At 37.0% G+C, this 25457-nt stretch overlaps 4 protein-coding genes across 6 annotated transcripts; 2 read left to right on the forward strand and 2 right to left on the reverse strand.

Annotated features, from left to right (window-relative positions):
• The first annotated feature begins 204 nt into the window (after positions 1 to 204).
• On the forward strand, positions 205 to 5496 carry LOC100258175 (uncharacterized). Of its 2 annotated transcripts, XR_787158.3 has the most exons (5): positions 205 to 3437; positions 3975 to 4176; positions 4284 to 4480; positions 4563 to 4728; positions 5130 to 5496. XR_787158.3 is itself a non-coding variant. In XM_010660237.3 (4 exons), the coding sequence occupies exons 1-4, from the start codon at positions 1619 to 1621 to the stop codon at positions 4640 to 4642; spliced, it is 2298 nt and encodes a 765-aa protein (XP_010658539.1). In that variant the 5' UTR covers positions 205 to 1618; the 3' UTR covers positions 4643 to 4867. The 2 variants fall into 2 exon arrangements, 1 of the variants encoding a protein (XP_010658539.1); XM_010660237.3 differs by lacking the exon at positions 5130 to 5496 and having other exon boundaries at positions 4563 to 4867.
• Positions 5497 to 6288: 792 nt separating this feature from the next.
• LOC100263312 (L-type lectin-domain containing receptor kinase S.4) lies at positions 6289 to 8762 on the reverse strand. Its single transcript, XM_002277979.4, has one exon. The coding sequence runs from the start codon at positions 8462 to 8464 to the stop codon at positions 6425 to 6427; it is 2040 nt and encodes a 679-aa protein (XP_002278015.1). The 5' UTR covers positions 8465 to 8762; the 3' UTR covers positions 6289 to 6424.
• A 5645-nt stretch (positions 8763 to 14407) lies between these two features.
• LOC100266698 (ribulose bisphosphate carboxylase/oxygenase activase, chloroplastic) lies at positions 14408 to 16903 on the reverse strand. Of its 2 annotated transcripts, XM_010660236.3 has the most exons (7): positions 16771 to 16903; positions 16121 to 16440; positions 15903 to 16008; positions 15727 to 15812; positions 15176 to 15648; positions 14746 to 15062; positions 14408 to 14654 (listed from the first exon to the last, which is right to left on the reverse strand). In XM_010660236.3, exons 1-6 carry the CDS (start codon positions 16813 to 16815, stop codon positions 14776 to 14778), a joined length of 1317 nt encoding a protein of 438 aa, XP_010658538.1. In that variant the 5' UTR covers positions 16816 to 16903; the 3' UTR covers positions 14408 to 14654; positions 14746 to 14775. The 2 variants fall into 2 exon arrangements, with proteins under 2 accessions (XP_010658538.1, XP_002282979.1); XM_002282943.5 differs by having other exon boundaries at positions 14408 to 15062.
• Positions 16904 to 20370: 3467 nt separating this feature from the next.
• LOC100241046 (LOB domain-containing protein 33) lies at positions 20371 to 22240 on the forward strand. Its single transcript, XM_059741477.1, has 3 exons — positions 20371 to 20485; positions 21593 to 21753; positions 21860 to 22240. The coding sequence occupies exons 1-3, from the start codon at positions 20371 to 20373 to the stop codon at positions 22238 to 22240; spliced, it is 657 nt and encodes a 218-aa protein (XP_059597460.1).
• Positions 22241 to 25457: the final 3217 nt, after the last annotated feature.

Genomic DNA, 25457 nt, shown 5'->3' on the forward strand with positions numbered 1-25457 from the left:
TCTGGGTTTATGCTATGTTTGATTGGTGAGAAACCAAAAGAAAACTAGAGAATTTTCCAACAAACCTGTTTGAAGATGAATGCGTTCGCACCCCAATTATTCATCTTCTTATAGGGTGAATCATTGCAGTGAAGAAATTATTAATAACTGTAACTTCTTATTAATTTAATAAGAAACAAAATCTGACAGCCCCCCAAATTATTCTCTTCAACTGCACCAAACAAAAAGCTATCTCAAGCACTAATCTATGATTCTCAGGGCATGTGAGCGATGGTAATAGGATCTGTTGCTCACTGCTCAGCTCAATCTCCTAATCACCATAGCATCCTCATCTTCTGCAAATGCTGGAAAATTCTGTGCCATGGACTTGGGTATATATCTTAGAGATTAGGGTTCAATTATAAAAATTCTGACCTCGAAAACCCAGAAACTTAGATGTAAATTTATAATGTTTTTGTAGCAATACGTAGAAATGGTACGAGTCAGATACGAGTTTGAAGATTGTGGTGCAGCTCCAATCTAAAATTAAAAATCAACTTCATCTAGGAACATCGGGATGTCGATTTGAATAATGAAGTTTCTCTCTGACTCCTGTCCTGTAATCTCGGACACGGATTTGGTGTTAATGTCTGGTAATCACATTAAGATAGGATACCTATGTGGAAAAGAATATATTTTTCGACAATCGAAAAGTTTCCGTCCCATTTTCCCATTAACCAAACAACAAGTTCCATGCATTTCTTGGACGGTTGCTTTTTGTGGGAACAACTTTGCTTCTGCTGTCCTATACCCTAATACAAAGAACTCCGTTGGTCAGTCAAGTTAACCAACCCTAACCTCAAACTCAATCCAATTTAACAACGATCGGTCAAAGAAGCTTACATAAATCGCAGTTCCCGTATCAATGTCGCCCAGAAACTGATAAAAGTCCCTAGGATTTCATCGATCCGTCTCTAAAATACAGAAAAGTTACAAGAGAGAAAAACCAGAGCTTTGAAGAAAAGATGATTCACCGGTTCAACAGAGATGTCGGCGGTGGCCGCCCGGTTTGACGGGCCGACTCTCCGTGGAAAACCGAACGTTTCGGTTTGCCTTTCGCAAAACCGGTCCAGCAGGGAATTTTGACTACGCATGTTCCGGATCATCCAGTAAAAACCGTACAAGATCAACGGCTTCTCTTTTCTCAAACCGGTCCGGATGGTATTTTTACCTCCTACGACCGGGTCTTCCGGTAAAACCCGAACTGACTAATTGAACCACAACCGGCTAGCCCCTGCCCTAACCGGTCCATCCGGTTGTCAACCCACGGTTTTTATAAACCAGTAGCTTCCCTCGGCTCACCCCTTTTCTCTCTTCAGCATCCAAGGCCGGAGGAAATCAAAGAGAGAAAAAACAAATGCAAGTAAGTTGTATGCCTCTTCTCTTTGTTTCAACATGCAGTATGATGATTGATGATTAGGCTATAAAGCAAAATTCTACCCTAATGTGCATCATTTTAATACTGAAGAGGCTGTGTAGAATTGTTAGTTTCATGAATGAATGAATGAAATGCTTGCTGGGAAACGTTTTTGGGTATAGATAGCCATTGCCCACTTGGTAATTCCTTAAGGTTATTAAGATGGCGTTGGCGCCCCAACCTATAGCTTCCAGTTTGGAACCACTACCTATTACCTCCCAAAAACATGACCCGGCATGGAAGCATTGTCAAATGTTCAAGAATGGGGACAGGGTGCAGCTCAAGTGTTTGTATTGTGGAAAAGTGTTTAAAGGTGGTGGGATTCATAGGATTAAGGAACACCTTGCGGGCCAAAAGGGTAATGCATCTACGTGCCTTAGAGTGTCACCTGATGTTCGGCTTCTGATGCAACAGAGTTTAGATGGGGTTGTAGTGAAGAAGAAGAAGAAGCAAAAGATTGCGGAAGAGATAACGAGCATAAGTCCACTGCCTACTAGTGAGATGGACACCTTTGGCAATCAATGTGATGTGAATTCTGGACTACAATTATTAGCTGTTCCTGAGACACTTGAACCTGATTCAAGTCTATTAGTAACTAGAGAAGAAGGAAAGACCAATAGAGGAACAGATAGAAGGAAGCGAGGGAGAGTAAAAAGAGCAGATAAAAGTGCAATTCCTGATGCTGTTGCTATTAATAGTATTGCATTAGATTCAAAAAGGGGAAACAATCAGGTCCATATGGCAATAGCACGGTTTTTATATGATGCTGGGGTACCTCTTGAGGCGGTAAACTCGGTTTATTTCCAACAAATGATCAATGCAATTGCTTCAGGAGGACCAGGGGTTGCTGCACCCTCATATCAAGATCTTAGGGGTTGGATTCTGAAGAACTCAGTTGAAGAAGTGAAGAATGATATTGACCAATACATGGGGACATGGGCAAGGACTGGTTGTTCTGTTTTAGTAGACCAATGGAATACACACAATGGCAGGATCTTGATAAACATTTTGGCACATTGTCCTGAAGGAATTATGTTCTTGAGATCTGTGGATGTGTCAGACATAATGAATTCTGCTGATGCTCTGTATGAATTGCTTAAGGAAGTGGTGGAAGAAGTGGGGGTAAGGAATGTGTTGCAAGTGATTACTAATGGTGAAGAACAGTACCTTGTTGCAGGGAAAAGGTTATCTGATACTTTCCCTACTCTATATTGGGCTCCATGTGCATCTCGTTGCTTAGATTTGATGCTTGAGGATTTTGGGAAACTTGAGTGGATAAATGCAACACTTGAACAGGCTAAATCTATTGCAAGGTTTGTCTATAATCATAATGTTGTTCTGAATATGATGAGAAGGTATACTTTTGGCAATGATATTGTAGCACCAGGAATGACTCGTTTTGCTACAAACTTTATGACACTGAAACGAATGGTGGATCTTAAACAAAATTTGCAGGACATGATTACTTCACAGGAGTGGATGGACTGCCCATGTTCAAAGAAACCAGGGGGGTTGGAAATGTTGGATCTCATAAGTAACCATTCATTCTGGTCCTCATGCATCCTAATTGTCCATTTGACAGATCCACTCTTGCGAGTTTTCAGAATTGTTGGCAATGAAAAAAGACCTGCAATGGGATATGTTTATGCAGGAATATATCGAGCCAAAGAAACAATTAAGAAACAACTTGTTAAGAAGGAGGATTATATCGTCTATTGGAATATTATAGACAACAGGTGGGAACAACAATGGCATGTTCCGCTCCATGCTGCAGGTTTCTACCTTAATCCCAAGTTCTTTTATAGTATTGAAGGAGATATACATAATGAGATAGTGTCAGGAATGCTTGATTGTATAGAAAGATTAGTTCCTGATACCATAATTCAGGATAAAATCATGAAAGAGCTAAATACGTACAAGAATTCTATTGGAGATTTTGGGAGGAAGATGGCAATTAGAGCTAGAGATACTCTGCTTCCTGGTAAGGTCCTTTTACTAGGTATATGTGTTACTTTCATTTTTTGTATGAGCACTGGATTCTTTACATTCTTTTGTTGACCTTGCATTTTAGGAAAGTAAGACCTCCATGTAGAGGATGCTTAAAGGAGTTATCTTCATGCTTTAGCCACTGTATATGATAAACATGCTGAGAGTGAAACAGAGTGACCATATTTTGCCAATACTATTTAGTGGGTCCCATCTAAGATACCCTTGTGGGTGAGAACTTTTTTTTGTTGATATTAATCCATGAATGCATCATTATTGTTCAGTTATAAACTGATGATCTAAAACTTAGAGAAGTCCTTAAACCTATCCCTATGTTCATCTGGTAGGTTTGGGAATTTTTTGTTCTGTGAAACCTACTTGGCGTGGCCCAGGATGAGTACCATCTTTGTATGTGTGTAACATGCATACTAGAGGCAGGAGGAGCATCTTTTTCTTCATCCCATTCTGTTACAAGTATTCTTTACCCATTTATTGAGTCAACTTTACTCATTAATATGTTTACTATCTTTAGCTGAATGGTGGTCAACATATGGAGGCAGTTGCCCAAATTTGGCACGTTTGGCCATCCGTGTTCTGAGTCAACCTTGCAGTTCAATTGTAAATAAGCGAAATCAGATCCCTTTTGAGCAGATGCATGACTCAAGAAACTGCCTAGAGCATCAACGTCTCATTGACCTTGTGTTTGTTCAGTACAACTTGCGATTGATGCAAATGTAAGTAAAAAAATTGGAGTCTATTTTACATGTGGCATTTCAACCATTGTAACAGAAAAAAAAAAAAAACCAAAAGGATTCTCTCTCACAACTGATTAGTTTTACAGTGTCCAGATGAACAGAGAACATGATCCAAGGGACCCTATCTCTTTTGACAGCAGTAATGTTGTTGATGACTGGGTCTCGGGGAAGGAAGCATGCTTGCAGGATTATGGGACTTCAGACTGGATGGCACTTGATCCACCTTCAGGCAACACTATGCTTTTAGGACCTTCAAATGATGAAGCTGAAGATTTAGGCGCAGGTAACAGCTGTTGCTTGGCTCAGAAACCCTTTTGAATTAGCTTGTTTTTTTCATTAAACTAAGTGTCTTGGTTAATGTGCAGGATTTGATGATGATGAGATTTTCAATAGGGTAAAAGATGTCGAGGAGGATAATATTGAGGACAATGTAGTAAGCCAGTAGAACAGCATTCACAAAACACTGTTTTTATGCGGATTCCATATTGAAGACTGGTTACATGTTGCACTGTAATCAAGCAGAAAATGACTGTAAGATAATTGTGTAAATTTAAAGTTCAGTTGAAACATTAGAAAATGACATATCATCCATGCTCTGTTTAATAGCTGAGAAAACATAGGGAAGTAATTTAAGAATTTATAAAAACGACAGAAATTTGTATTCTTTGGATGGTTTGGAATTTGATGACTTTGCTCCCTCTTGGGATGGAATTATAGTTGCAAATTGTAGATTTGTTTAATTTCCTCCCTCCAACCAAGCAAATGGAGCAAAGCTTAAGGAAAGATAGAAATTTTGGAATGTGGAAAGTTAAAGATAGCTAATGTTCCTTTATGCCATGATCCGACTTTTTAATTTTAAAATTATAGTTGTAGAATGTGTGTGAATTTTATGGTGATGAAACTCCTGCATAACAGATTGAATGGATTGGCAGGTAACCAGAAAGTAATCAATCAAAGCAACCTTCATCAAGGAAGAAAAGATATTGAAGGTTTGGATCAAGGCTCAGCCTATCTCAAAAATGTCAATCCTCCTGCAAGTCATGGCTGACGATAAGCAGCTTTATTGAAATTGTACTTAAAAATGCCTTGTATATCTCTGTTCTGTTATGCAGTTTTGTAGAAAAATATAGGTGATTTCTCTTTGTATTTCTCACCCAGAGGTTGTAAATGATATCATACACAATAAACCTTTTAGCTAAAAATATGAGTTACAATTAAACCTTTGTGAATTTTAAGTTACATCATCAAATAATCAGTAGAAAAATGACTACTCAAAAGTGTTGTAGTCCAACTTTATCACATCAACAGAGTGTTTGAATCTATACTTCTGGCCTTGTATTTGTTGAATCAAAGGCCATCACCACATTCTGTGTGACATGTCTTCTTTTTCTTGTATTGCCTTCAATCTCAATCAGATTATTGATCCTCAATTGCAGAGCACCAAAAACCCTCAGGGGATCTATTTTCTCATCTTTCCCTAGTTTTGTATTTTCCTCTAGTTTCTCATGAATGAAATATAACTGCAAAGACATGTGGAATAAACAGGAAATTTGATTATTAAGTGGTGGAAACCTATGTTGCTACCTACTAACGGAACCCTTACTAGGAAAGCAGCTCCTTCAACTGGAAGAGCTCTGGATTTGGGAGGAAAACAACTACTCAGAGAAGTGCAAGGCTTTGCGCATCTTTGCCAAAAAGCTCGAGCTTTTTAATCTTAAGTTCAGATACCAGGGTTTGGTGAGGTAAGTTAATGTAATCATTCATCAGCAATGGCTCACGCTATTTTCTCGCCTTGAACAAGAGATCATGGGATGATTAGTTATAAAGAGGAATTCAGGCACCAATTCTGTATGCATCTATAAGACAAATCTCTAGCTAAGTTTGAACCAAGCATGGAAACTGCTCCATTGGACCCTGGGATGTCTCACAGAGAAGAAGAAATGCCCTAACACGTTCTATGGGTGTGACCATTTTCCATTATGAATATCCGCACTGACCCTTATGTTGCATTTTTCAGAGACCCAACCACAGAATGTAAACGAGGTATGAGGCCAGTGATGGCTTGTGTGAAGTTAGGATGACTCAACAGTATTGGATGTCTAATAAAATTTAAATTGAAATGAAAACTATCATTTCCCGAAATGAAATCTGAAACCCTAATTACAGAAGCAAAAGATTTAAACCTCACAGGCAAAGAAAAAAAAAAAAAAAAACTGAGCAGTGACCTCTACGTGACAAGAGGGGAAACTGAACTAGATTCAACATCAACATCATCCACAGCCGATGACCACGTGCTCACCTTCTCAAAACACGATGATGCGGGATAAGAATGCACATAATCCTCAAACTCAAAACCATCACCTGCACCACCACCCTTTTTATCATATGCATCTGGTGCACTCAACTCCTCCGGCAAGGCCACCTCCCCTTCCAAGTACCTTAGAACCTGCCTCATAGAGGGGCGCACAGCAGGGGAATTGTTGGAACACATCAAACCCAGTTTCAGCACCACCACTACCTCTACTTCATCATACTCACCCTTCAATCTTGGATCCACCACATCAAGAATTGCACCCTCCCTCCACCTCTCCCACACCCAATCCACCAATATCAGCTCTTCAGGCAGAGCTTTGGCCTCCACAGGTCTTCTACCACAAACCACCTCTAGTAACAATGCACCAAATGCAAACACGTCCGAACTTCTTGTTGGCTTCCCTGTGCGTGTAAGCTCTGGTGCCAGATACCCCAGTGTGCCCACAACCCTTGTGGTGCTCGGGTTTGAGCCGTGCTCATATAACTTAGCAAGGCCAAAATCGCCGAGTCTACCATTTAACTCAGAATCCAACAAAATATTTCCTGCCTTGATGTCTCTGTGAATTACAGTTTGCTCCCATTCTTCATGCAAGTAAAGAAGGCCTGAAGCTACACCTTTGATGATCTTGAACCTCTGTTCCCAACTGAGAGTTGATTTGGATGTGTCGAAAAGGTACTTATCCAAGCTTCCATTAGGCATATAATCATAGACAAGTAGCAAATCACCTCTTCTACGACACCATCCTAGGAGCTGAACCAAGTTCCTGTGGCGAAGACGGCCAATACTAGCAATTTCAGAAACAAATTCCCTCATACCCTGTTTTGATTCGTGCGAAATTCGTTTAACTGCAACTTGAGTGTTGGAATTCCGTAGAGTTCCCTTATAAACCTTGCCAAATCCACCAAACCCAATTAGCTCTTTGTCCCTAAAACCCCTGGTCGCCTTCTTCAGCTCTTGGTAGGAGAATCTGTGTGGGCCAATATCGAGCTCCCACGCCTCAATCACATCCGCATTTTTTATCTTTCTGATCAGATAGAAAGCCAAGGCAACTGCGAAAACTATCATAGAAGTAGCAGCAACAGAAACACCTATAATTAAAGGTGTATTGTTCCTTTTAGGGCCAGGGAGCTTAGGGAGGGATGAGAGATCCAGTGATTCTGCCACACCGTTCATCTTGAACCTCCATCCCAAGACATAGTGAGAGCTGGCAAGAAGACCAGTGGAAGCAGAGAAGCCCACATACATAAATTCCTTGAGGATTGATGAAAGATTCACACCGCAAGACAAGATTGGGGAGGTGGGTTTCGTTGAATGAGGCGAAAGGAATACATTCAACTGATCCCTTTGTCCATCATAATCTATCCATGCCTGAATTGTCTTCCCGCCCTTGAGATTAAGATACTCCTTTGTCGAATTATCGCTGAAATATGAAGCGTTAGCAGAAGCGTAGGATGTCATACTATTGAGATCGATGCCGACATGATTATCACTGATATCATTGAATTCAAAGTCCTGAACAGTGTCGAACTCCACAGCAAACACATGGTTGGTTGAATTCCCATTGTCGGTGGCATTGAGCAGACCTAGATACTGTCTGGGAAGAGCCCCTGGGAGCTCTTTCGTGGATGTAATCGCAAAAGCAAGCCCATGGCCTCCCAGTGTCGGATACTGGGGCACAATTGCGAAAGCAAAGGCTGTTGAGAAGGAGAAAGCTTTCCCACCACTGGAGTTCTTGAACCGGATCGGAGACGGATAAAAGCCACGACCAAACCATCTAGCGACATCGTTCGTCAAGCGAAGCATGCCATTCTTCTCAATCTTTGCAACACCGTTTAGACTCAAGTTATTCCCTGCACCATGGAAGCTGTCATAGAAGAACTCATCCAGCTGGGAGAGAACCGGGTTTGAGAGGAAAAAGACGAAGACCCAGAAGAGCTTGAGAGCTTCTGCCATCAAAGGGACTGGAGCTGAGCTTCTGGGATATCAAAATCAATTTACAATAAATATGCGAGAAATTGTTTTTGGCTGCATCTTACATTTCCTGATTTGGTTAGACAAGGGAAAACGCAGCAGCCAAGGAATGATGGAATGACAGGCGCTAGAAAGGAAATGAGATTGGAGGCTCACCCACCATTTTTGAAACCATGGGGGAAAGAAAGGGCAAGTTAAATTGATTGATCTTCAAAAAGCATCAAGCCGTGGCTAAGCATACATATGTTTATTTATTGGAATTCTTCACCACAAAACAACCTGATTGGAGTCTTGGTCTCCTGTTGTCAGTATACATTTTTGTCGTTTGTTTTTTTTACTCTTCAGATGTGAACTCCTCTACCAACCACTCTTCAAAACAAAAGTTTCTGCAATTTTTCCTGGTTCTTTGTTTTTGTTTTTATTTTAATTTTTGATGGGTGAAGAAAATTTTTGTAATGGGTAATTGGAGATGGAAACATTAAGATTTTTTATGGGTTAGGTTACAACTTACAAAATGGAACACGTTTAAAAGTGGTGTTGGCAGCAGGTGGCTTCAAAAAAGTGGTGGCTAGCGGCTGCAGTGATAGCCATGTTGTGGGAACTGGGAAGCCACAAGCACCGCTGTTTTAATCTTGGATCATCTCGGGAAGCTTCTATGACAATTAAGATTAATAAATCAAGGCAGGCCACGTGGGCAGAAAATGGTGGTGCAGCCAGGCCTCACGTGGAGCCTCCGCTCACACCTGCGTCTTGCTCTGCGAGCCCTGTTGTCGGTGTTTCTTAAAACAAAAATCAGACAAAATAAAAGGAAATACAACTAATTTTCTTTTTTCGATGTTTTCCGTGTGGCACCGGCCATTGAATCAAAAGCGTCACGTGCATAGATATATAATTTTCATATTAATAAAATTAAAATAATTTTATAAAGACTTAAAATTCTACATAAATAATTTTAAAACTTAATTTTTACAATCTTTATGTTTTATCAATTTTTATTTGTACTTTATTAATTTTATAATTTTATTATTTGGTTTTGGTATTTGCATTTTATCATTATCGTAATTTTATGGCTTTTTAATTTTATTTTTACTAATAGGGAATATATATCATGAGGAAGTGATCAAACATGTGTGAATAAAAGAGAAAAGAGCCAAGGAGGACAATAAAATGGTTCAGGATGAGTAACCATCATCCTAATCTCGTTTATATGTATTTCCATCACCCCGAAATAAATAAATAAATAAACGAGAATGAGTGGGTATAAGAAATTCTCATATCTGTCTTGTTTAAATTTTTTTAAATATTTTTTATTTTTAAATCTTAAATTTTATTAGAAATAAAGATAATTTATAAATAAAAAATATTTTAAATATTTATAATTTATTTTTATGAAAAGTAATGGTTTATTTGTGTTTAAAAAGTTGAAAAATGAAAAAAAAAATCAATTAAAATAATTTTTTATTTAAAATTATATACAATCGAGGTGGGACGGGACGGAACAAAATCATACTTGAATCCACCTTAAACACATCCTAGGTTTTTAAAAACTTCATAAATTTGTCTTGAACTTATTTATTTTTATTTCAAATCCTTTTCATTAGAGGTTAAATGGGTATCCAAAAATACCTTATCATATTGTCATCCTTACAAAGGGTCTTTGTAGAAGGGTAGAAGGGTGCCCCCCACACTAGAAAGGAGTTGGACAAAAGGAACCAATACAAATAAGTAGGAAGGATGATGTGTAAAAAAATGGGTTGGGTGGATGAACTTTCCTTTCCCACCTTATAACTAACTAAAATTTTGGAAGAAAAACCTAGGATTGAGACCTTGTAACTTTTTTTTTTATTTAATTTTTGAAAAAAGGTATTGAGTTCAATCAATTGATTTTTTGTTATCAAATGAAAAGAATAACGAATCAATAATTTAATCTGAAAATGACAGAAACCATGTTATCCCAAAGCATTACATTTAAGCCACCCAATCTCAAGGTCATTTCGTGTAAAAGGATAGTATCAATAATCCAATTATACTAAAATACTTAATCCTTCCCAAACATTGCAAATTTAATCGTCTTACATGTGAGTAAGGTCTTTCACAAAAGTTTACCACTAGAACCAATTACCTTTCCCACCTAACCTTGAAGAAAAGACATCAACTATCTTTATTATAGTGTAAGATAAGGTTGAAAAATGGGAAAAAAAAAAAAAAAAAAGGTACAAACAAGCTATAAAAGCCCTTTGTCATGTCTTGAAAGATCATCAATTTTTTAATCCAAAAAATTGTAAATTATAGGGAAATTCAATAAAAAAAACAACTTCAATTATTCACGAAGAATTTTAGCTTCTTGATGAGCTATTCTACCAATCTGATCCAACTTTACGAGCATTAATTTTTTCAACACATTTTCTCAATCCCAATATCACTTATAAATAAATTAAAAACAAATACATAGCCTTCATCTTGAAATCCGGCTTCAAAATATCTGTGATATAAGGGTCAACTCGTGGTAGTCTACATACTATTACTTCTAAGATTTATTGACTCAGAAAAGATACTATAAATTCATAGTGGCTATTTTATATAGTTTATCCGTTTTCTTCAATAATCATTCAACAAATTGTGCAAAAAAATCCGTGGGCTAAGGTCTCAAAATCCGTCCCTAATGGGATGAGGATGAAAAGTGATAATTAGGGTAGGGAAAAATTCCAGAAAACCCCACCGTCAACCTCTCCCCATTGTCACAGGGTCAAGATTTATGGTGCCATAAACCATGAGGTAGCCAAGATGGTCCCACTGACTTTGACAAATGGTCATTTTCAGCTGAAGCACCATCATCCATTAAGAATTTTTTTTGGGACACAAGCTAGGAATACAGCAGCCAATTCAAACTCAAATTGGACTTGTAAGTGGTAATGGAGTTAGGCAAAACTGATGGGTCCTTTTTTCTGGGCAACTTGCAGTTCATCTTCCCTTTTCTTGAAGAGTCATGATGTGATGGAAGAAGTTAAATAATTTACTCCACTGGCTACTTTCACAGCTCATGGTGTTGTCAAACTGTTTTCTATATATAGTTTGAAGTCATACGATGTTGTAAGGTTTCTTTGCTATTCTTTCCTCCTTTTTTCATGGGTAGAGTATTTGGTTTTTTTGGTTTATTTTTATAATGTTGTTACCGTGTCTCCTATTCCTATGTTTGTTATTGTGTTTCAAAGGTTAGGATGAGGGTGACAGTCAATGGTCTACACTAGAGATGAGCTATGGTACCTTGCCTAATAAGCCAAGTTGGATACAATTTTTCTTGGCATATGATCTTATCTTTACAAGATTTGGGAGGGATATTTTCAAATGCAATGAACGGGTTGGACGAGTTACTCCATCCCGACCCTTACTTAATATATGAGGTAAGACAATATTCAAACTCTCGGGTTTTAAAAAAGAATCTTAAATCCCTCTAAATTCAACCTATTAGAAATGAGAGTTTTTCAAAAGAAAGAAAAAAAACACGTCTAATTATCTACCCTATTTAGAATTAATCCATTCAAAGTGAGTGATTTACTATTACCACCAACAATCTTGTCAAGCCAATCCTATACCATTATTGTTTCAAGGGCTGAGGTCGAATCTTATTGAAAAAATGAAAAGTAAAGCAGCCCTTACTGACTTCCAAGTCATTGAAAGCAATGCCTTGAGTTCCTTCCGGTCCTAACTTCATGGTGCAATGGGAATATAACTCTTTTCAAAGAATAGGGTTCATAGTATTTGTTTTTCATTATTTTAATGTCACAAGGAGTCGTAGATTCTTATATCACCATCGAAAGTAAATTGACATGCCTTTCCTCTAAACTTAGTCCTCAAATTAATTATGTAAATACAACATTTCTCATGTTCCAATTCAAAATCAGTTTCATTTTTTGTCACAACCCGACATTGAAGTGATGATGAGAGAATACTCCACCATTTTAAATTGATATATAATTGTAACATTAGATTTTTTTGTTGAATAAGGAAAGTTATTAGGTTTTATAAGATGAAGATTGACTCATAAAGAACTATATGAGATGGATATATATATGACGAAGAACGATATTTGGTGTAACGAGAAAACTCAGGGTTTAGGATATGAATATAAAAAACGAGGAAATATGGGGATATTTTGGATACCCAATAATTATTGTATCTGGTTTTATTATCTGTAATATTCTTTATGGTATAGTAAAAAGATTTTTTATCATTTATGAATATATGTATGATTAATCAAACATATTAAAATCTTTTCTATCATTGTGTTGAAAGTTTTATTTTTGTGCTTTTAAATTAATATTATTTATATTAAAGCTTCCACTGAGAGAACATATCTCATTCTTTTGTTGAAGTGATTGTATCCTTGTAGGCGACAACCTTTCTACCCTCTCCACAAAGATAAAAAGAAACACTAAGATGTAGCATCAAAAACAAAAAAGAAGTGTAATTTAATGGGCACGAGAAGGAATATTTAAGAGAAGGTCCCCAGGTTAGGTGCCCCTTTTGAGTACTTTTATGCTTGAAAATGTGAACTCGGTGAAAATGGGGCTTTGGTCTTCGTTATAAAGAAAGAGGATGGCTTGGACCAAGGTTATTAAAGAACAATGTGTACATAACATTTGTGAAGAATCAAGTTCTTTTCAGCACCTACTGCTGATATTTTTCTCTTGAGTTGGGGTAATTGTCTTTTGGACCCAATTAGGTCCAAAAATTAAGATTTGACCCATAAAAATTGCATAACTGATAGGAAGGATATAAGATATGAAAAGACCAATATAATCTTCAAAACTATTTTCTACCATAATGTTTGAGAAACTTCTTTATTTTAATTTTTTTAAAATAATTATTCTAAAAATTTATTGTTTTTAATTTTTAAAAAATATATTATAAAAAGATATCATTTAAAAAAAAATTTGACATATTTTCAGTTATTTTTTATATACACAATTTTAAAAATACATATTTTTCAAGATGTTTGATTTTTAAATAATAATAATTTATTTTTATTTTTTTTGGAAAAAGGTGTATTTTTTTTTAAATCACTAAATTATATTTTATTGAGGTTTGCAAAAGAAATAAACTTTAAATTAATGTTTTTCTACTTTTTTTTTCATAGTCATGGTCATTTTTAGAAAAATGAAAACTTCATATTCTATTTCTCAATTTTCATACTTCCTCTAGGTCTTGGGCTTACATAGTGAACTTATATGGATCAAAACTTAATTTTTGGGTCCAATTAGATCCAAAACACAATTATCCCAAAGTTTTAACGTGGTTATATAGAATCATGCTACCTAGACAATGATTTTCAACCATGTGGACCAGATTTGGTTATTTGTTTCAAATTGGGTATGATTTGAGAGATAAGAGATTGATAATTATTAAATTATAAGAACCTTCTAACTAAAGGTGTGCACAATATGCATAAATTTCAAGACTAAAACTATGGTAATTTAGGGCATTAAATTCATCACTCATCTAGACCAAATTAACTTAATGATATTCAAACATCAACAAAAAAAATTGCTGGCGACCCACAGGTGATAGCTTGTTGAGCTAATCAAAGAGATCCACCAAGTAGTTCTTATGGGCTGGAACCTCATGCTCAAAACACATTTCTATCAATGGTAGTCTCAGCCCACTTCAATTCTTCTGGGCCATTTGCTCTTGGTGGTTGCAACAATTTACAAACCGAGCATGCCCAACTGAGAGTCATGTTGTTTCCTTGGATTCCACTGAGAAATTCTGAAGTTAACATTGAGATTTTAGTCTCCAATTTTAATAGAGGTCCAGCCCCTTATGCCAAATCTTATATTTTAAGAGCAATGATTTTTTGGATCCTATTATCATAGAACAGAGGAGGTTTCCTGCCTCATGGGGAATCACAGATGGAACACAGACCTCTTGTGGAATCGAACTCACTGTATATATATTATCACACAAAATTACAGGAGGATACTAATCCATGGAAACACAGTTAATGTGGAAGGGTTACTGATTTTCTCACATCCTTTCACTCAATATCTAGAAGAGACCTAGACTATATATAGGCTGCTCCAAGTCGTCGGTTCTAGTAATCAGATCAAAGTTCTTGGCAGATGAAACGGGTCAACCTTCAGACTAGGAACATCTATATGTTGGGCTGCTAGGCCTGCATCCATCAATGCTGGAGAAGCTTAGGATAATTTTTGCATAATCGTAATTCAGTCACAAGTTCTTTGGAATACGGGCAAAGTGCAAACCTCCCATGAAAGCCTCTAGGATCAAGGGATCTAAGTAAAGAAAGATCCACTCTTAATAGCATCCTCATTAGCATCTCCAAGAGCAGCCTCATTCAAGTACTTGTCTGCCAATTGGACTCTCTTCACATTCTCCTGTTCTTGGACAAGCATGCTGCCATACTCAAGGAGCTTCTCAAGGGTCATCTTGGGCTGCTCAAAACTTGGGGGTCCTTCCTTTGAATTCACAAGCCTCTTCCCCACTGTGTCAACCCCAATTCCTGCTATCCAGTCCCGCACCATATCATCATAAACTCTTGCCCTTAGTGCACCAAAGAAATCTGTAAATGCACCAGAGAGTGAGAATGAAATCAGAAGTATTGCATCTTAGATGTGGAAACTTCCAAAAACTTGGAAAATACTGAGCAATGAATGTTGCTAGTGATAAACTTACCAATAGATTGACCAGGGAAGGTATCAACAAGCTTGACAATGTCCTCTACAGGGACGTTGTCAGTCCGGAAAATTCCTGTGCAAACGCCAATCCTATCTTCCCGAGTAGGTGCCCAGTAGAATTTCTCCATACGACCATCACGGATGAGAGGAGCATATAATGTTGAGAAGTCGTTACCGGTGACTATGACTGGGACACGAGGATTCTCCTCCTTGTTGTACATACCAGGTAGCTGGACGTTTGTTGGGTTATCAGCAATGTTCATGAGGGTGGCATTAACCATTTGGTTGTTGACAGTGTATTGGGTAGTTCCACCTAGCCGACCTGCTCCTGCATCGAGATCGTTGATGAAGAGGCAGCACATTTTTCCCTTCCTAATTATATCAGCTGCTTCACGGTACCTTTGCCTGATCAGCTTGGCAGGCTCGCCTGCATTCCCACTCTCCAATTCTCCAGCGCTCATCATGATGGGGCTGAAATTTCATTATCAAGTCAAAACATATACATATCCTCCTATAAGAGACCTTTGAATTCTGAAATCATGAACTCACTTGATTCCCATCTTGGAAAAGACAAGCTCACACTGGAAAGACTTCCCCTGACCTTTGCCTCCCCAAATACCAAGGATGAGGGGAACCTTCAACAAAATCACAGGAATTATTCAAGTTTGTTTTGATTCATAAAAAAAAATATATGAATCTGACTGAGGAAAAACAGTATGAGATACCTTGATGTTAGGCAAGGTCATGAAGTTCTTGGTGATGTGAACAACAAGCTTGTCCATGAATGCAGGAGCAATATAGAAACCATCCATGTTGTTGTCCAAGTTGTACCTAAAAGCATCATCACCAGCTCATGATCAGAGCAAACTCCTTCATAACGTGAAAGGATTACAAGCATAAACACTACCCAATCCAGAATTTCAGTTTCTCTTTTGGTTCTTACTGGCGAAGTCCAGTACTGATATACTCGTAAGAGCTCATGACAGCATAGTGGGTTCCTGCGTCCATGGGAGCTTGGAAGAGCGAATCAACCATACCCTTACCTCTGACGATGTCTTGCTGGTCATCAGAAGTATCGAAAGCAAGGCCTTTCCACTTGTCTTTTTCGGTCTGCATGTCGTCGTCCACTTCTGCAACAACCTTGAAACTTCCTGATGAAACCTTGGAGTGGGTGAATCTAGAGTTCACTTTCTTCAAGCTGCTGCCCAGGAAGGCTGAGCTTGGAACTGAAGCTCCAGCACCAGAGGCGCCATTCAAGCTCAGCTGCATCAAATAAATCTCATAATGCTTCAAAGTAGACGACATAAGTCAAGCTCTTCTTAATCAGAAATGGAAAACCCCATGAATCATCATCTGAAAAACTTCAAACCCAAATGATGATCCCCATGGAGTCACAAAGATCCATGTGTGTGTTCGTGTGCACACATCATTTTTCTGCCAATTTGATCAGACACAAAAGTGAAAAATGAGACTTAACAACAAACAAGCAATCAAACCACAAAAAACACTCGATAACAATAACAAATGCAGTAATCATTTTCAAAAATCAACAGAGATGACCAAGGCCTAAAAAGGGCGGGAAAGGCACAGTACCAGTGCTCTATTGACAGCCCCAACGGTTGAGACGGCAGTAGCCATAAGTGCTGCGATGGGAAGCAACTGAAAGGCAATGCAGAGATGTTTTGAGGGGAGAAGAGAGGAGTGAGGACTCTTATAGCAGTTGGAGCAGATCAATTCTGAGGACTGGCTTTTGAATTCCCAACGGCCACACAATCAGGATTGGGCTTATAGGCACGTGGCAGGCAGAGACTCCTTGGGACTGAATTCTCATTGGCCCTTGCGGTTAGTATTTAAAGCCACCTCCTCACCACCAAAAACTATATCATTTTCTTACCACACAAGGTTAGGAAAATGATATGATTCCATTCATTTGTGTTTGAGAAAAAGGGCTACATGCTAAATTAGAAAAACTCTGGATAAGGATAACGAACTGCCAGTGATATTTGAGGAATTCTTCATCTTGATTTTATTGTCTGAATCCATAACAGGGGCCCAGCGTAATCCGATCTTGAGCGACCCCCTTGTCGAATCTCTTGTTTTTCATAGAGAATTATTCAGATGAAAGCTAGGACTTGTCTCCTCATAAAAAAATATATGGATGACATTAAGATTCACGTGGTACCATTAATCCTGAAAGGGATGTTTTAAGACATATTTTCAAGGGTCTTTGTCAGTTCTAGTGGTAGAGGCAAATGGGAAAACACAAAGCCCTGGGGAAATGTTTTTTTTGACCATTTTGATGTATGAAAACTTTTGAACTCATCATGAAAATGGAGGTGATGGTTTAGTGTAAGAACATACCATTTGTACTTTGATTCTTCATTTTGAAACATTGTTACTTGTGTGAGAAGAATGCTGCCAAAATAGTTTTAGTCTCACACCTGACCGGTCTAGTATCGTTGAAATGCAACCCTAAACTAGGATGGTAATAAGGAAAATAAAAAAATAGATTTAAATTTAATAAATTATTTTTAATGCTACTTCTCGTTTAATTTATTTTGATTTTTCTATATAAAGATTAAGTTTATAATTAATTTTAATTATATTTGATTTTCTTTCATATGTTTTATAGTGCAATCAAATATGAGAAAATAATTTCTTTTATATTTATTTTCTTTCTTTGATACTTTCTTGAAACCAAACATTATGTTAGGAAAATTTGCAGCATATTTGGTAACTATTTTAAAAAATAATTATGAAAAATAGTTTTTAAGAACAGTTTTTGAAAATTGTTATTTGATTTTTGTATAACAAAAATTTGCTTGAAAACTTAAAATATTTTTAATATTTTTAAATATATTTTAAAAATAATTTTTATATCTAGTGTTTTATTTTTAATCATTTTACATATTTGTATAATTATTTCTTAAAACACTCCTCAAAAAACAAATAAAAATAATTTAAAATAACTAAAAGATGTTATATGAAAACACCATATTTTCTATTCTTAAGAATACAAAACAAAAAATAGTTTTTAGTGGCTAAATATATTTTTTTTTGTTTTTTGTTTTGAAGAATAAAAAGTTGTTCTAAACAATTCCCAACTAGACCTTTAGTTTTTAGACTTAAAAACAAGTTCAATAAAATTTTCATTAATTTTTTTTTGAGAACTCATTCTTAAAACAAAATGTTTTTTGAATTATATTATAATTGTTTTTAATTATGTTTTTGAGGCTATTTAGAAAAAAAAAAGGTACAAATATGAAGAAAATAAAATATTACATATTAAAGTTATTTTTAAAAAATATTTTAAAATATAAAAAATATATTGAAAACATTTCAAGTTCTCAAACATACTTTTATTCTAAAAAATATCAAACAAGTGTTTATTTGAAAACTATTGTAAAAAATCCTCCCAAACATGCTCTTGACTTTTTTTAATTTTTGAATGTTTTCTATAAACATAAAAAGCAATCCTTTTGTTCCTTTGGATTTTCAAAAGCAAATTTGGATGTAAAATTATCTTATTCCAAATATTAGCAAAAATATACAAGATTAGTTCATAATCTTTGTAAAAACTTTCTTACAAAATAGCCTTGAATGTCTTTCTCAATATTTATACACTTTGGAAATTATACTATCATTCAAAAATGTATTTTAGAAGAATTTTAAAAATATTTACATAGTAAAATATTTGAATATTTAATTTATTTATAAGTGAGAATAATTTATTAAATATTCATAAATTATAAGTTGTAAAACCTCATAAATCATTAATTGGCTTAAGCTTTGCCTAACTTTAAAATAATTCTCTCATGCCTACAAAATTCAACATCCTCCACAAATGACAAGGAAAAAAAAATAATCCAAATAAATTCTACATTCATGCATGGAAATATTGGCATGCATGAAATACCAAAAATGCCCCTATAGCAAAACCCTCATCCTTGATTCTACATTTCCAAATGACTTTGGTCTAAGCTCATTTTTCATTGCAAAACATTTTCCATGAATAAAGTTTAAAGGATTTAGTAGTATTATACTATTTAACTCCTTATCAAAACATCGAAATTCTAATTAATCTTTATGGTTTAATTGACATGAATAAACCATAAACTTGTTCAATAACTTATAAGCAGGTCCTCCATGACAATGTATATAGTTTAATAAAAAATATTTCATAAATAATTTTCTTTGGATGAAAACATCGAACAAACACAATATATTATACATCCAATTATATTTCAATTGTAGATCTTAGGATCACATACACGAACAAATCGAAGTGTACAATACTAGGAACCCCTGAATCCATGAATTAAGAATAATCATTTACTAGGGTTATGTAATCAACAATCTTTGTGCAACACAACAAATGTCAATGCATTAAGTTATAAGCTCAACTACTTGTATGACCAAGTGAAATGACACTACATAATATAACAATCAATGCATTGCAAGCAACCAAAAAAAATTGTCTACTTTCTTTTACCTTAGTTTGAAAGAAATCGATAATCGCGAACTCCCGTACATGCCTAATGCTATGCACCATGTCATCTACCATCAAACCTTGGACACCTTAATACACTGCTTATGTATTAAAATGAGTACATTCATAATCAATATTTCAATAATAAAATAAAATGATTAGAAAAAGTGAGTCTCTGTGCATACAGTCTCAACAATGACAATTATGGGATTAAAATGAAGAAGCCCATGAAGGTGTGCTGATTGTCCTTGCAAAGTGCTGTCAACATTGGATCCCCTCCCAATGCCCACGAATAATCAATCCTGCACTGGGAATAAATGACCCACTTGCTAATCAGTATGGAGATAGACATGGACAACACAGTGGCTTTGATGAGAAGCAGGGTAACTGCATAAAATTGTAGATAAACCTAGTCATGGGCCTATGAGCCATGGATAAGCGTCTCTGTAGGGAATTCGGCAGTAGGCTCATGCACAGAGGGGGATAAGTGCATGAACTACAGGAAACCTAGCAATGCATGTGGAGGAAGAGATGATTGATCCATGATAGAGAAAGACACTTTCATCGTTAAACTCGAAAGTTGAAAGGCTCCCCTCCACCGCCCCATAACATTTCTCCCAACCCTTGAAGGCTTGTTATTGCAATCAAACCAAAAAACCTTTCAGTTCTGAAAAGACACAAAGCAGGAATTGATGTTAGTGAGAATGGCATTGTCCCCCAATCTCTCTCACTCATTTGTCAAGCTCCCCTTTATTTCTAGAGCCGTGAGGCACATAAATGCAATAGTTTATGCACTTGCGACTGTTGCTGATAGCTCAGGTGAGCCGCTCTCTTGGTCTAGAGATGGATGGATGGAGCTGTTGGAGGCCCTTTTGTTGTATTGGGAGGACAAGAGGGGGTCCATGCCCATGGCCACCAACCCATTTATGAAGTGGCCAACAGCCAAACCTGGTTCAATTTTTGAATTATAATATGCATAATCATGGAGGATGAACACAACCAGACAAATCGCCGTTGTGACTCGTGCTCTCTATATGCAATCCCTAAGCTACCATTTACACCTGCACATAAAACAATACATGCTTGTATTTCTTGTTTGCTCTTTCATTTTGATGAGAAGTATATAATGGTTGCCACTGGTTCTTCATGGGTTCTTCATTTGAAAAACCAGTTAACTAAAAGATATGGCCAGGGATAAAGAAGAGAGGACCATCCCCAGAATGGGATGGGTCATGTTCTCTCTCTCTATAGATATATCGATATATATACCTCAATTGGCAAGCCCATTAAAAATCCAAATCCAGTTTATCTCAATGAGTTCATGCAATATGGATAACCCTTAGTTACTCTTTTTCTAATCATCATTCCAACCAAGGCAAGATGAACTTTTCATAATTGCCAAATAAAAGACACAGGGAGCTGGTGTACTTGCCTACTAGACAAAAATGCTTTACTTAGAATACTACTTCAATCAATTATTTCTCATTTCTAGGTTCGCAACTTATGATAACGATGATTAGGCCTTCCATCAACTAGTCTCATTTGTCAAGAATCTCAATGAATAAAGCCCTTTTAAGGCATGAATTAGGAAAGGTTACCCAATTTGAGAAGGAAAATGTAGGCCACGAAGGAGACCCAAAAGAAGTCACTTTTAACTAAAGAGAGAATGTCCAGAGCCACAACAAAAAGAACATTACACCCTTTTCAGTGATGGTTTATAAAGAGTAACTCTCGACCTCTCGTTCATAAACAAAGCCAGACCAGATCAGACCAGACCGTCCGGGCAGATCAGTAAAAGCTTAAAGATAATGACAGGGATTGGTGCTTCATGTGGTGCGTGCAAGTTCTTGAGGAGAAGGTGCACGAGTGACTGTGTTTTTGCCCCTCACTTCTGTTATGACCAGGCTGCATCCCATTTTGCGGCAGTGCACAAGGTGTTTGGTGCCAGCAATGTCTCTAAGCTATTGCTACACCTTCCCTTGCATAACCGAGGCGAAGCTGCTATCACAATCTCTTATGAAGCACTCGCTCGGATGCGGGATCCTGTCTATGGTTGTGTCGCTCATATCTTTGCACTCCAACAACAGGTCACTTCCCTCTTATGTCCACCTCTTAAATAGATTGCACTAAAATTTACATTTGCATATGAGTTCCAAAAGATGAAACTCATACTCCTTTTACCTTACCTTGCAGGTTGCCAACCTACAAGAGGAGATAGAAATTCTAGGGAACCACATGGCTACTTTTGCTCCTGATACTGTTACTGGTGAACATTATGGAGCAACTAATAACCTTAACACTGGCCTGCAATTTTCTTCACAAACCGACACTCTGAATATGCAAGATTATCTCAACCAACAGGCTCTGCTACTATCCCATGCAGGGAATGCAACTGCAAATCAGGCCTTTGACAGCCTAATGAATGAACAGCCACCTCCTTTGTATGGATGGGAAAACCAGAACTTTTTCTGCGACTCCGACGCAACCCCATTAGAGAGACTCTTTGAAGGAATTGACCAAGAGTTCTCTGCCTATTACCCATGGTCGGACAACACTACCTATCCCAAAAACTGATGTTTTCCAAGCTGGGATTGAGAATAGCTTCCTTAGAAGGCAAGCACTTGTGTAATATGACATCTCCTTTCGGCTCCATGATGGAGAAGTTTTGTACTAGCCTTATTCTAGTTTCTGCTTCTAAATAAACATCCTCGTCTTCTGAAAACCTGACCTTAAAGCATATATCAGTCGTGTGGGGAAAATTATACCATTTTAGCAAAGTCGGCATCTAGTTTGGTGTGGAGGTCATGTTGGTCTCATCTTGTTTAGAGGTATGCATGATTTGCAAAACAGGGTTCGTGAATATCAGTATCCAAGTGTCCTGCATGAGTAACCATATCTACAGTAAATGCAGTTTTTCTTCTTTTTCTTTTCCCTGCTGTTCTATCAGGGGAAACATGTGACTAAGTAAAATATACCATAGAGGTTCTAACAAAGAGCTACAATAATCAGATATACTATAGAAGACCAAGTATTCAAGAGAAACTAACAAAAGAGCAGTAGAAATAAACAGAGTGGTGTGTTTCTCTGATTTCTTTTCAAACAGCAAGAGCCAGACCATAACGGAGACTGCCTTAGATATCAAACCTAAAGCATATTCTCCTATTTTGATGATAACCCACTCAATTATGGTGTGACTAGTTCTACTGTTTCTGTGAGGTAAGATTCTGACATTCCCCGAAGATCAAGCTGTCAATGACTCAACAGTCCAAACCAATGCCAAAATATAACTTCTTACAAATGAGCCTATTCCACGTGATGTAATGTGGGATACAATCATGAGAATTCATATAAGAAATTGATAAACAGCCCATAATCATGAAGCTTCAAATTAAATTACAAGATTCTGAGAGGCATGGATAAATTTTAATTCTCCACAATACAGTTGCAAAATCACACTGTCAGCATTAGCCCAGTTAAATCAACACTTATTGACCACTTGACTACTCGTGTATCACACTCATTTCAATCATTATTTTCGCCAATCAACCCTCTTTTTCTGGGGCGTGGGGTCGTTTAACTAAGAACAGAAACAAAATTCAATAGGTCTGTACTAGATGCAGGAAGTGACCCAGCAAAATAATCAGTGCGCTTACACAGGAAGCTAGTATCCATGACTGACCCCCAAATGTGATTGATACTCTGCTCTCTTCAAGCACCTAGGAAATCTCACATCACATCGCCAAAAGTATTTCTTGCCCTTTACACCCAAATGAAAGTTCTGATTCCCTGACCTTTTCAAGAGAATGGATATAAAAGCTGTACATATCAGACTAAAAAGCAGTAACTGAGAATGAGGTATCAGGAAAGGAGAATAATTTAGCAAGTTGAACCATCATCATCATCATCATTATCATCATCATCATTATTATTATCACACTAGGAAATTGAACCATTATTATACTTGAAACTTATATGATACAGTTTTACTTTCCTGCATTTTTCTTTCTGGGTCCGCATGGTGATAATGAACTACATAACAGGGAGAGCTCATAGCAACGCCCTTGAGGGCTGCAAAACAGGGGTAGCTCTAACCAACACCCTTAACCATTTAATCCCAATTTTTTATACAATCCCTAGCAGTCTCATCAACAAGCCAGTGATCCCCTCTAGTGTCACAAAGCCATTGGGAGACAAGGCTACAAGTTGGTTAAATAATGCCTATGGTGTTGGAAGTTCATTGAAGATGATGTTTTCAGTAAGATAGCAACTTGTACTCCATGAAGGATTGATTAACCAAAAATTTTGCCTCAATTCTATTGGATGAATGCTTAAATGCTAACCTTCCGGTTCATGATAAAATCAAGACAAATCCTGGTTGTACCCCTCTTGTCAAGTTTCCATACGCATTTGGTCCTCCCCCCACAAAAAAATAAAATAAAATAAAATAAAATTACTACACAAACAAGTTTTGTTTTGTATTTTTTTTTTAATGATAATTCTCATAGCAACGTGGTAATCAAGCAAGAAGCAAAAACCAGTTGCTTTTAAAGGCTCTCTTTGGAGAAGAGGAAGAAACAAATTCTATTGAACTACAATTCAAATGGAAGGAATCTGCTCATCAACATTTATATCTATTCCTGAGTGTCAGAAAGGGTATCCAGTAGGTTGAAATGGATAAAAAGGTTGAAAATGGAGATATGCAGGAAGACAGTTTTGAGAAAGATTCTTGCTGATTTAGAGTCCAGGGGCTGTAGAAGAATGACTCTTGGTCTGTCCCTGAAAGATACATACAAGAACATAAGGACAGGCCACTTATTTCTGTCCCATTTCATCTGAAATCTCAAATCATTGCTTTTCACTTGCCGGTGAAAGAGATGAAGATGAAAGAAAGAAAGGTGCACTTTGCATAGGAGTGGGATTTCTTTCAGGTATATCCAGGAAGTGGGGGCATACATCCTGAGGCAGCTTGGGGCACGCACCCCAAGGCAGTTTGGGATGCCATGGTTGCAGTGTTGTATAAAATCTTATTACCTTGTTACAGGTGATGTTTTCTTTCAGGTATATCCAAGAAGTGAGGTATGACAAACTGATTAATCTGTATATGGTTTTCTGCTAGAGTTAGGTCTACTTTGGAACACATCTTTGCAAATAACAAATAATGGGGTGGCTGAATTCTTGCATAAAATAAAAGATTCCTACATCAGCCTGATATCCATTGGAGACGAGCATTCAGTGATAGTGAATGATTGACAAGGATATGAACCTATGATCAAAGTATTTTTCAATCAGCAGAAACTTCAATGGGTAACCTGATTTTCTTAATCACACTTAACCAAGTATAGAGAAATTAAGTCTTGACTAGTCCTATTAATGGGTCCTGTGCATGTGTTCCTATCTTTCTACAAAATAGGAACATATGCATGACGGCAAGTTAAGAGGACCCCTGGACAAATTTTGCCAGAGGGAAAAAAGGTCAACAGACCTTTCCAAGGCTCATATCACATTGGGCAAGTTTTTATTCAAAAGGTAAGACTAACTTTAATGTGATAGAAGTATCATTCAATCACATTCTTCAAGCCAATCTCAAGATCCTTCAATCCTATGGGCAGCCTAGTTAGATGTTAGCATGACATCAATGGCAGCCCAGGAACTCAATCAGTGTCCCCATGCAACACCAATATACAACACTTACGTGTTTCTTTTACTGTAGTCATCCATGGGTATAAGAACTTCCCAAATTTGAGTGGATTTCACATCCAAAAAAATTAGAACTTCACTAGTTATACATGCG

The sequence above is a fragment of the Vitis vinifera genome, chromosome 13 (genome assembly GCF_030704535.1).
Source record: "Vitis vinifera cultivar Pinot Noir 40024 chromosome 13, ASM3070453v1".
Taxonomy (NCBI): domain Eukaryota; kingdom Viridiplantae; phylum Streptophyta; class Magnoliopsida; order Vitales; family Vitaceae; genus Vitis; species Vitis vinifera.

Coding starts and splice junctions, on each gene's coding strand:
- LOC100241046 (XM_059741477.1), top strand. CDS start 20,371: ATGGCATTGTCCCCCAATCTCTCTCACTCATTTGTCAAGCTCCCCTTT. Junction 20,486..21,592: donor GACTGTTGCTGATAGCTCAG/GTGAGCCGCTCT, acceptor ATTTTGCGGCAG/TGCACAAGGTGTTTGGTGCC. Junction 21,754..21,859: donor TCTTTGCACTCCAACAACAG/GTCACTTCCCTC, acceptor CTTACCTTGCAG/GTTGCCAACCTACAAGAGGA.
- LOC100266698 (XM_010660236.3), bottom strand. CDS start 16,815: ATGGCTACTGCCGTCTCAACCGTTGGGGCTGTCAATAGAGCACTG. Junction 16,441..16,770: donor GGGCTGTCAATAGAGCACTG/GTACTGTGCCTT, acceptor TATTTGATGCAG/CTGAGCTTGAATGGCGCCTC. Junction 15,813..15,902: donor TGACCTTGCCTAACATCAAG/GTATCTCATACT, acceptor ATTTTGTTGAAG/GTTCCCCTCATCCTTGGTAT.
- LOC100258175 (XM_010660237.3), top strand. CDS start 1,619: ATGGCGTTGGCGCCCCAACCTATAGCTTCCAGTTTGGAACCACTACCT. Junction 3,438..3,974: donor TAGAGATACTCTGCTTCCTG/GTAAGGTCCTTT, acceptor TACTATCTTTAG/CTGAATGGTGGTCAACATAT. Junction 4,481..4,562: donor AGCTGAAGATTTAGGCGCAG/GTAACAGCTGTT, acceptor GTTAATGTGCAG/GATTTGATGATGATGAGATT.
- LOC100263312 (XM_002277979.4), bottom strand. CDS start 8,464: ATGGCAGAAGCTCTCAAGCTCTTCTGGGTCTTCGTCTTTTTCCTCTCA.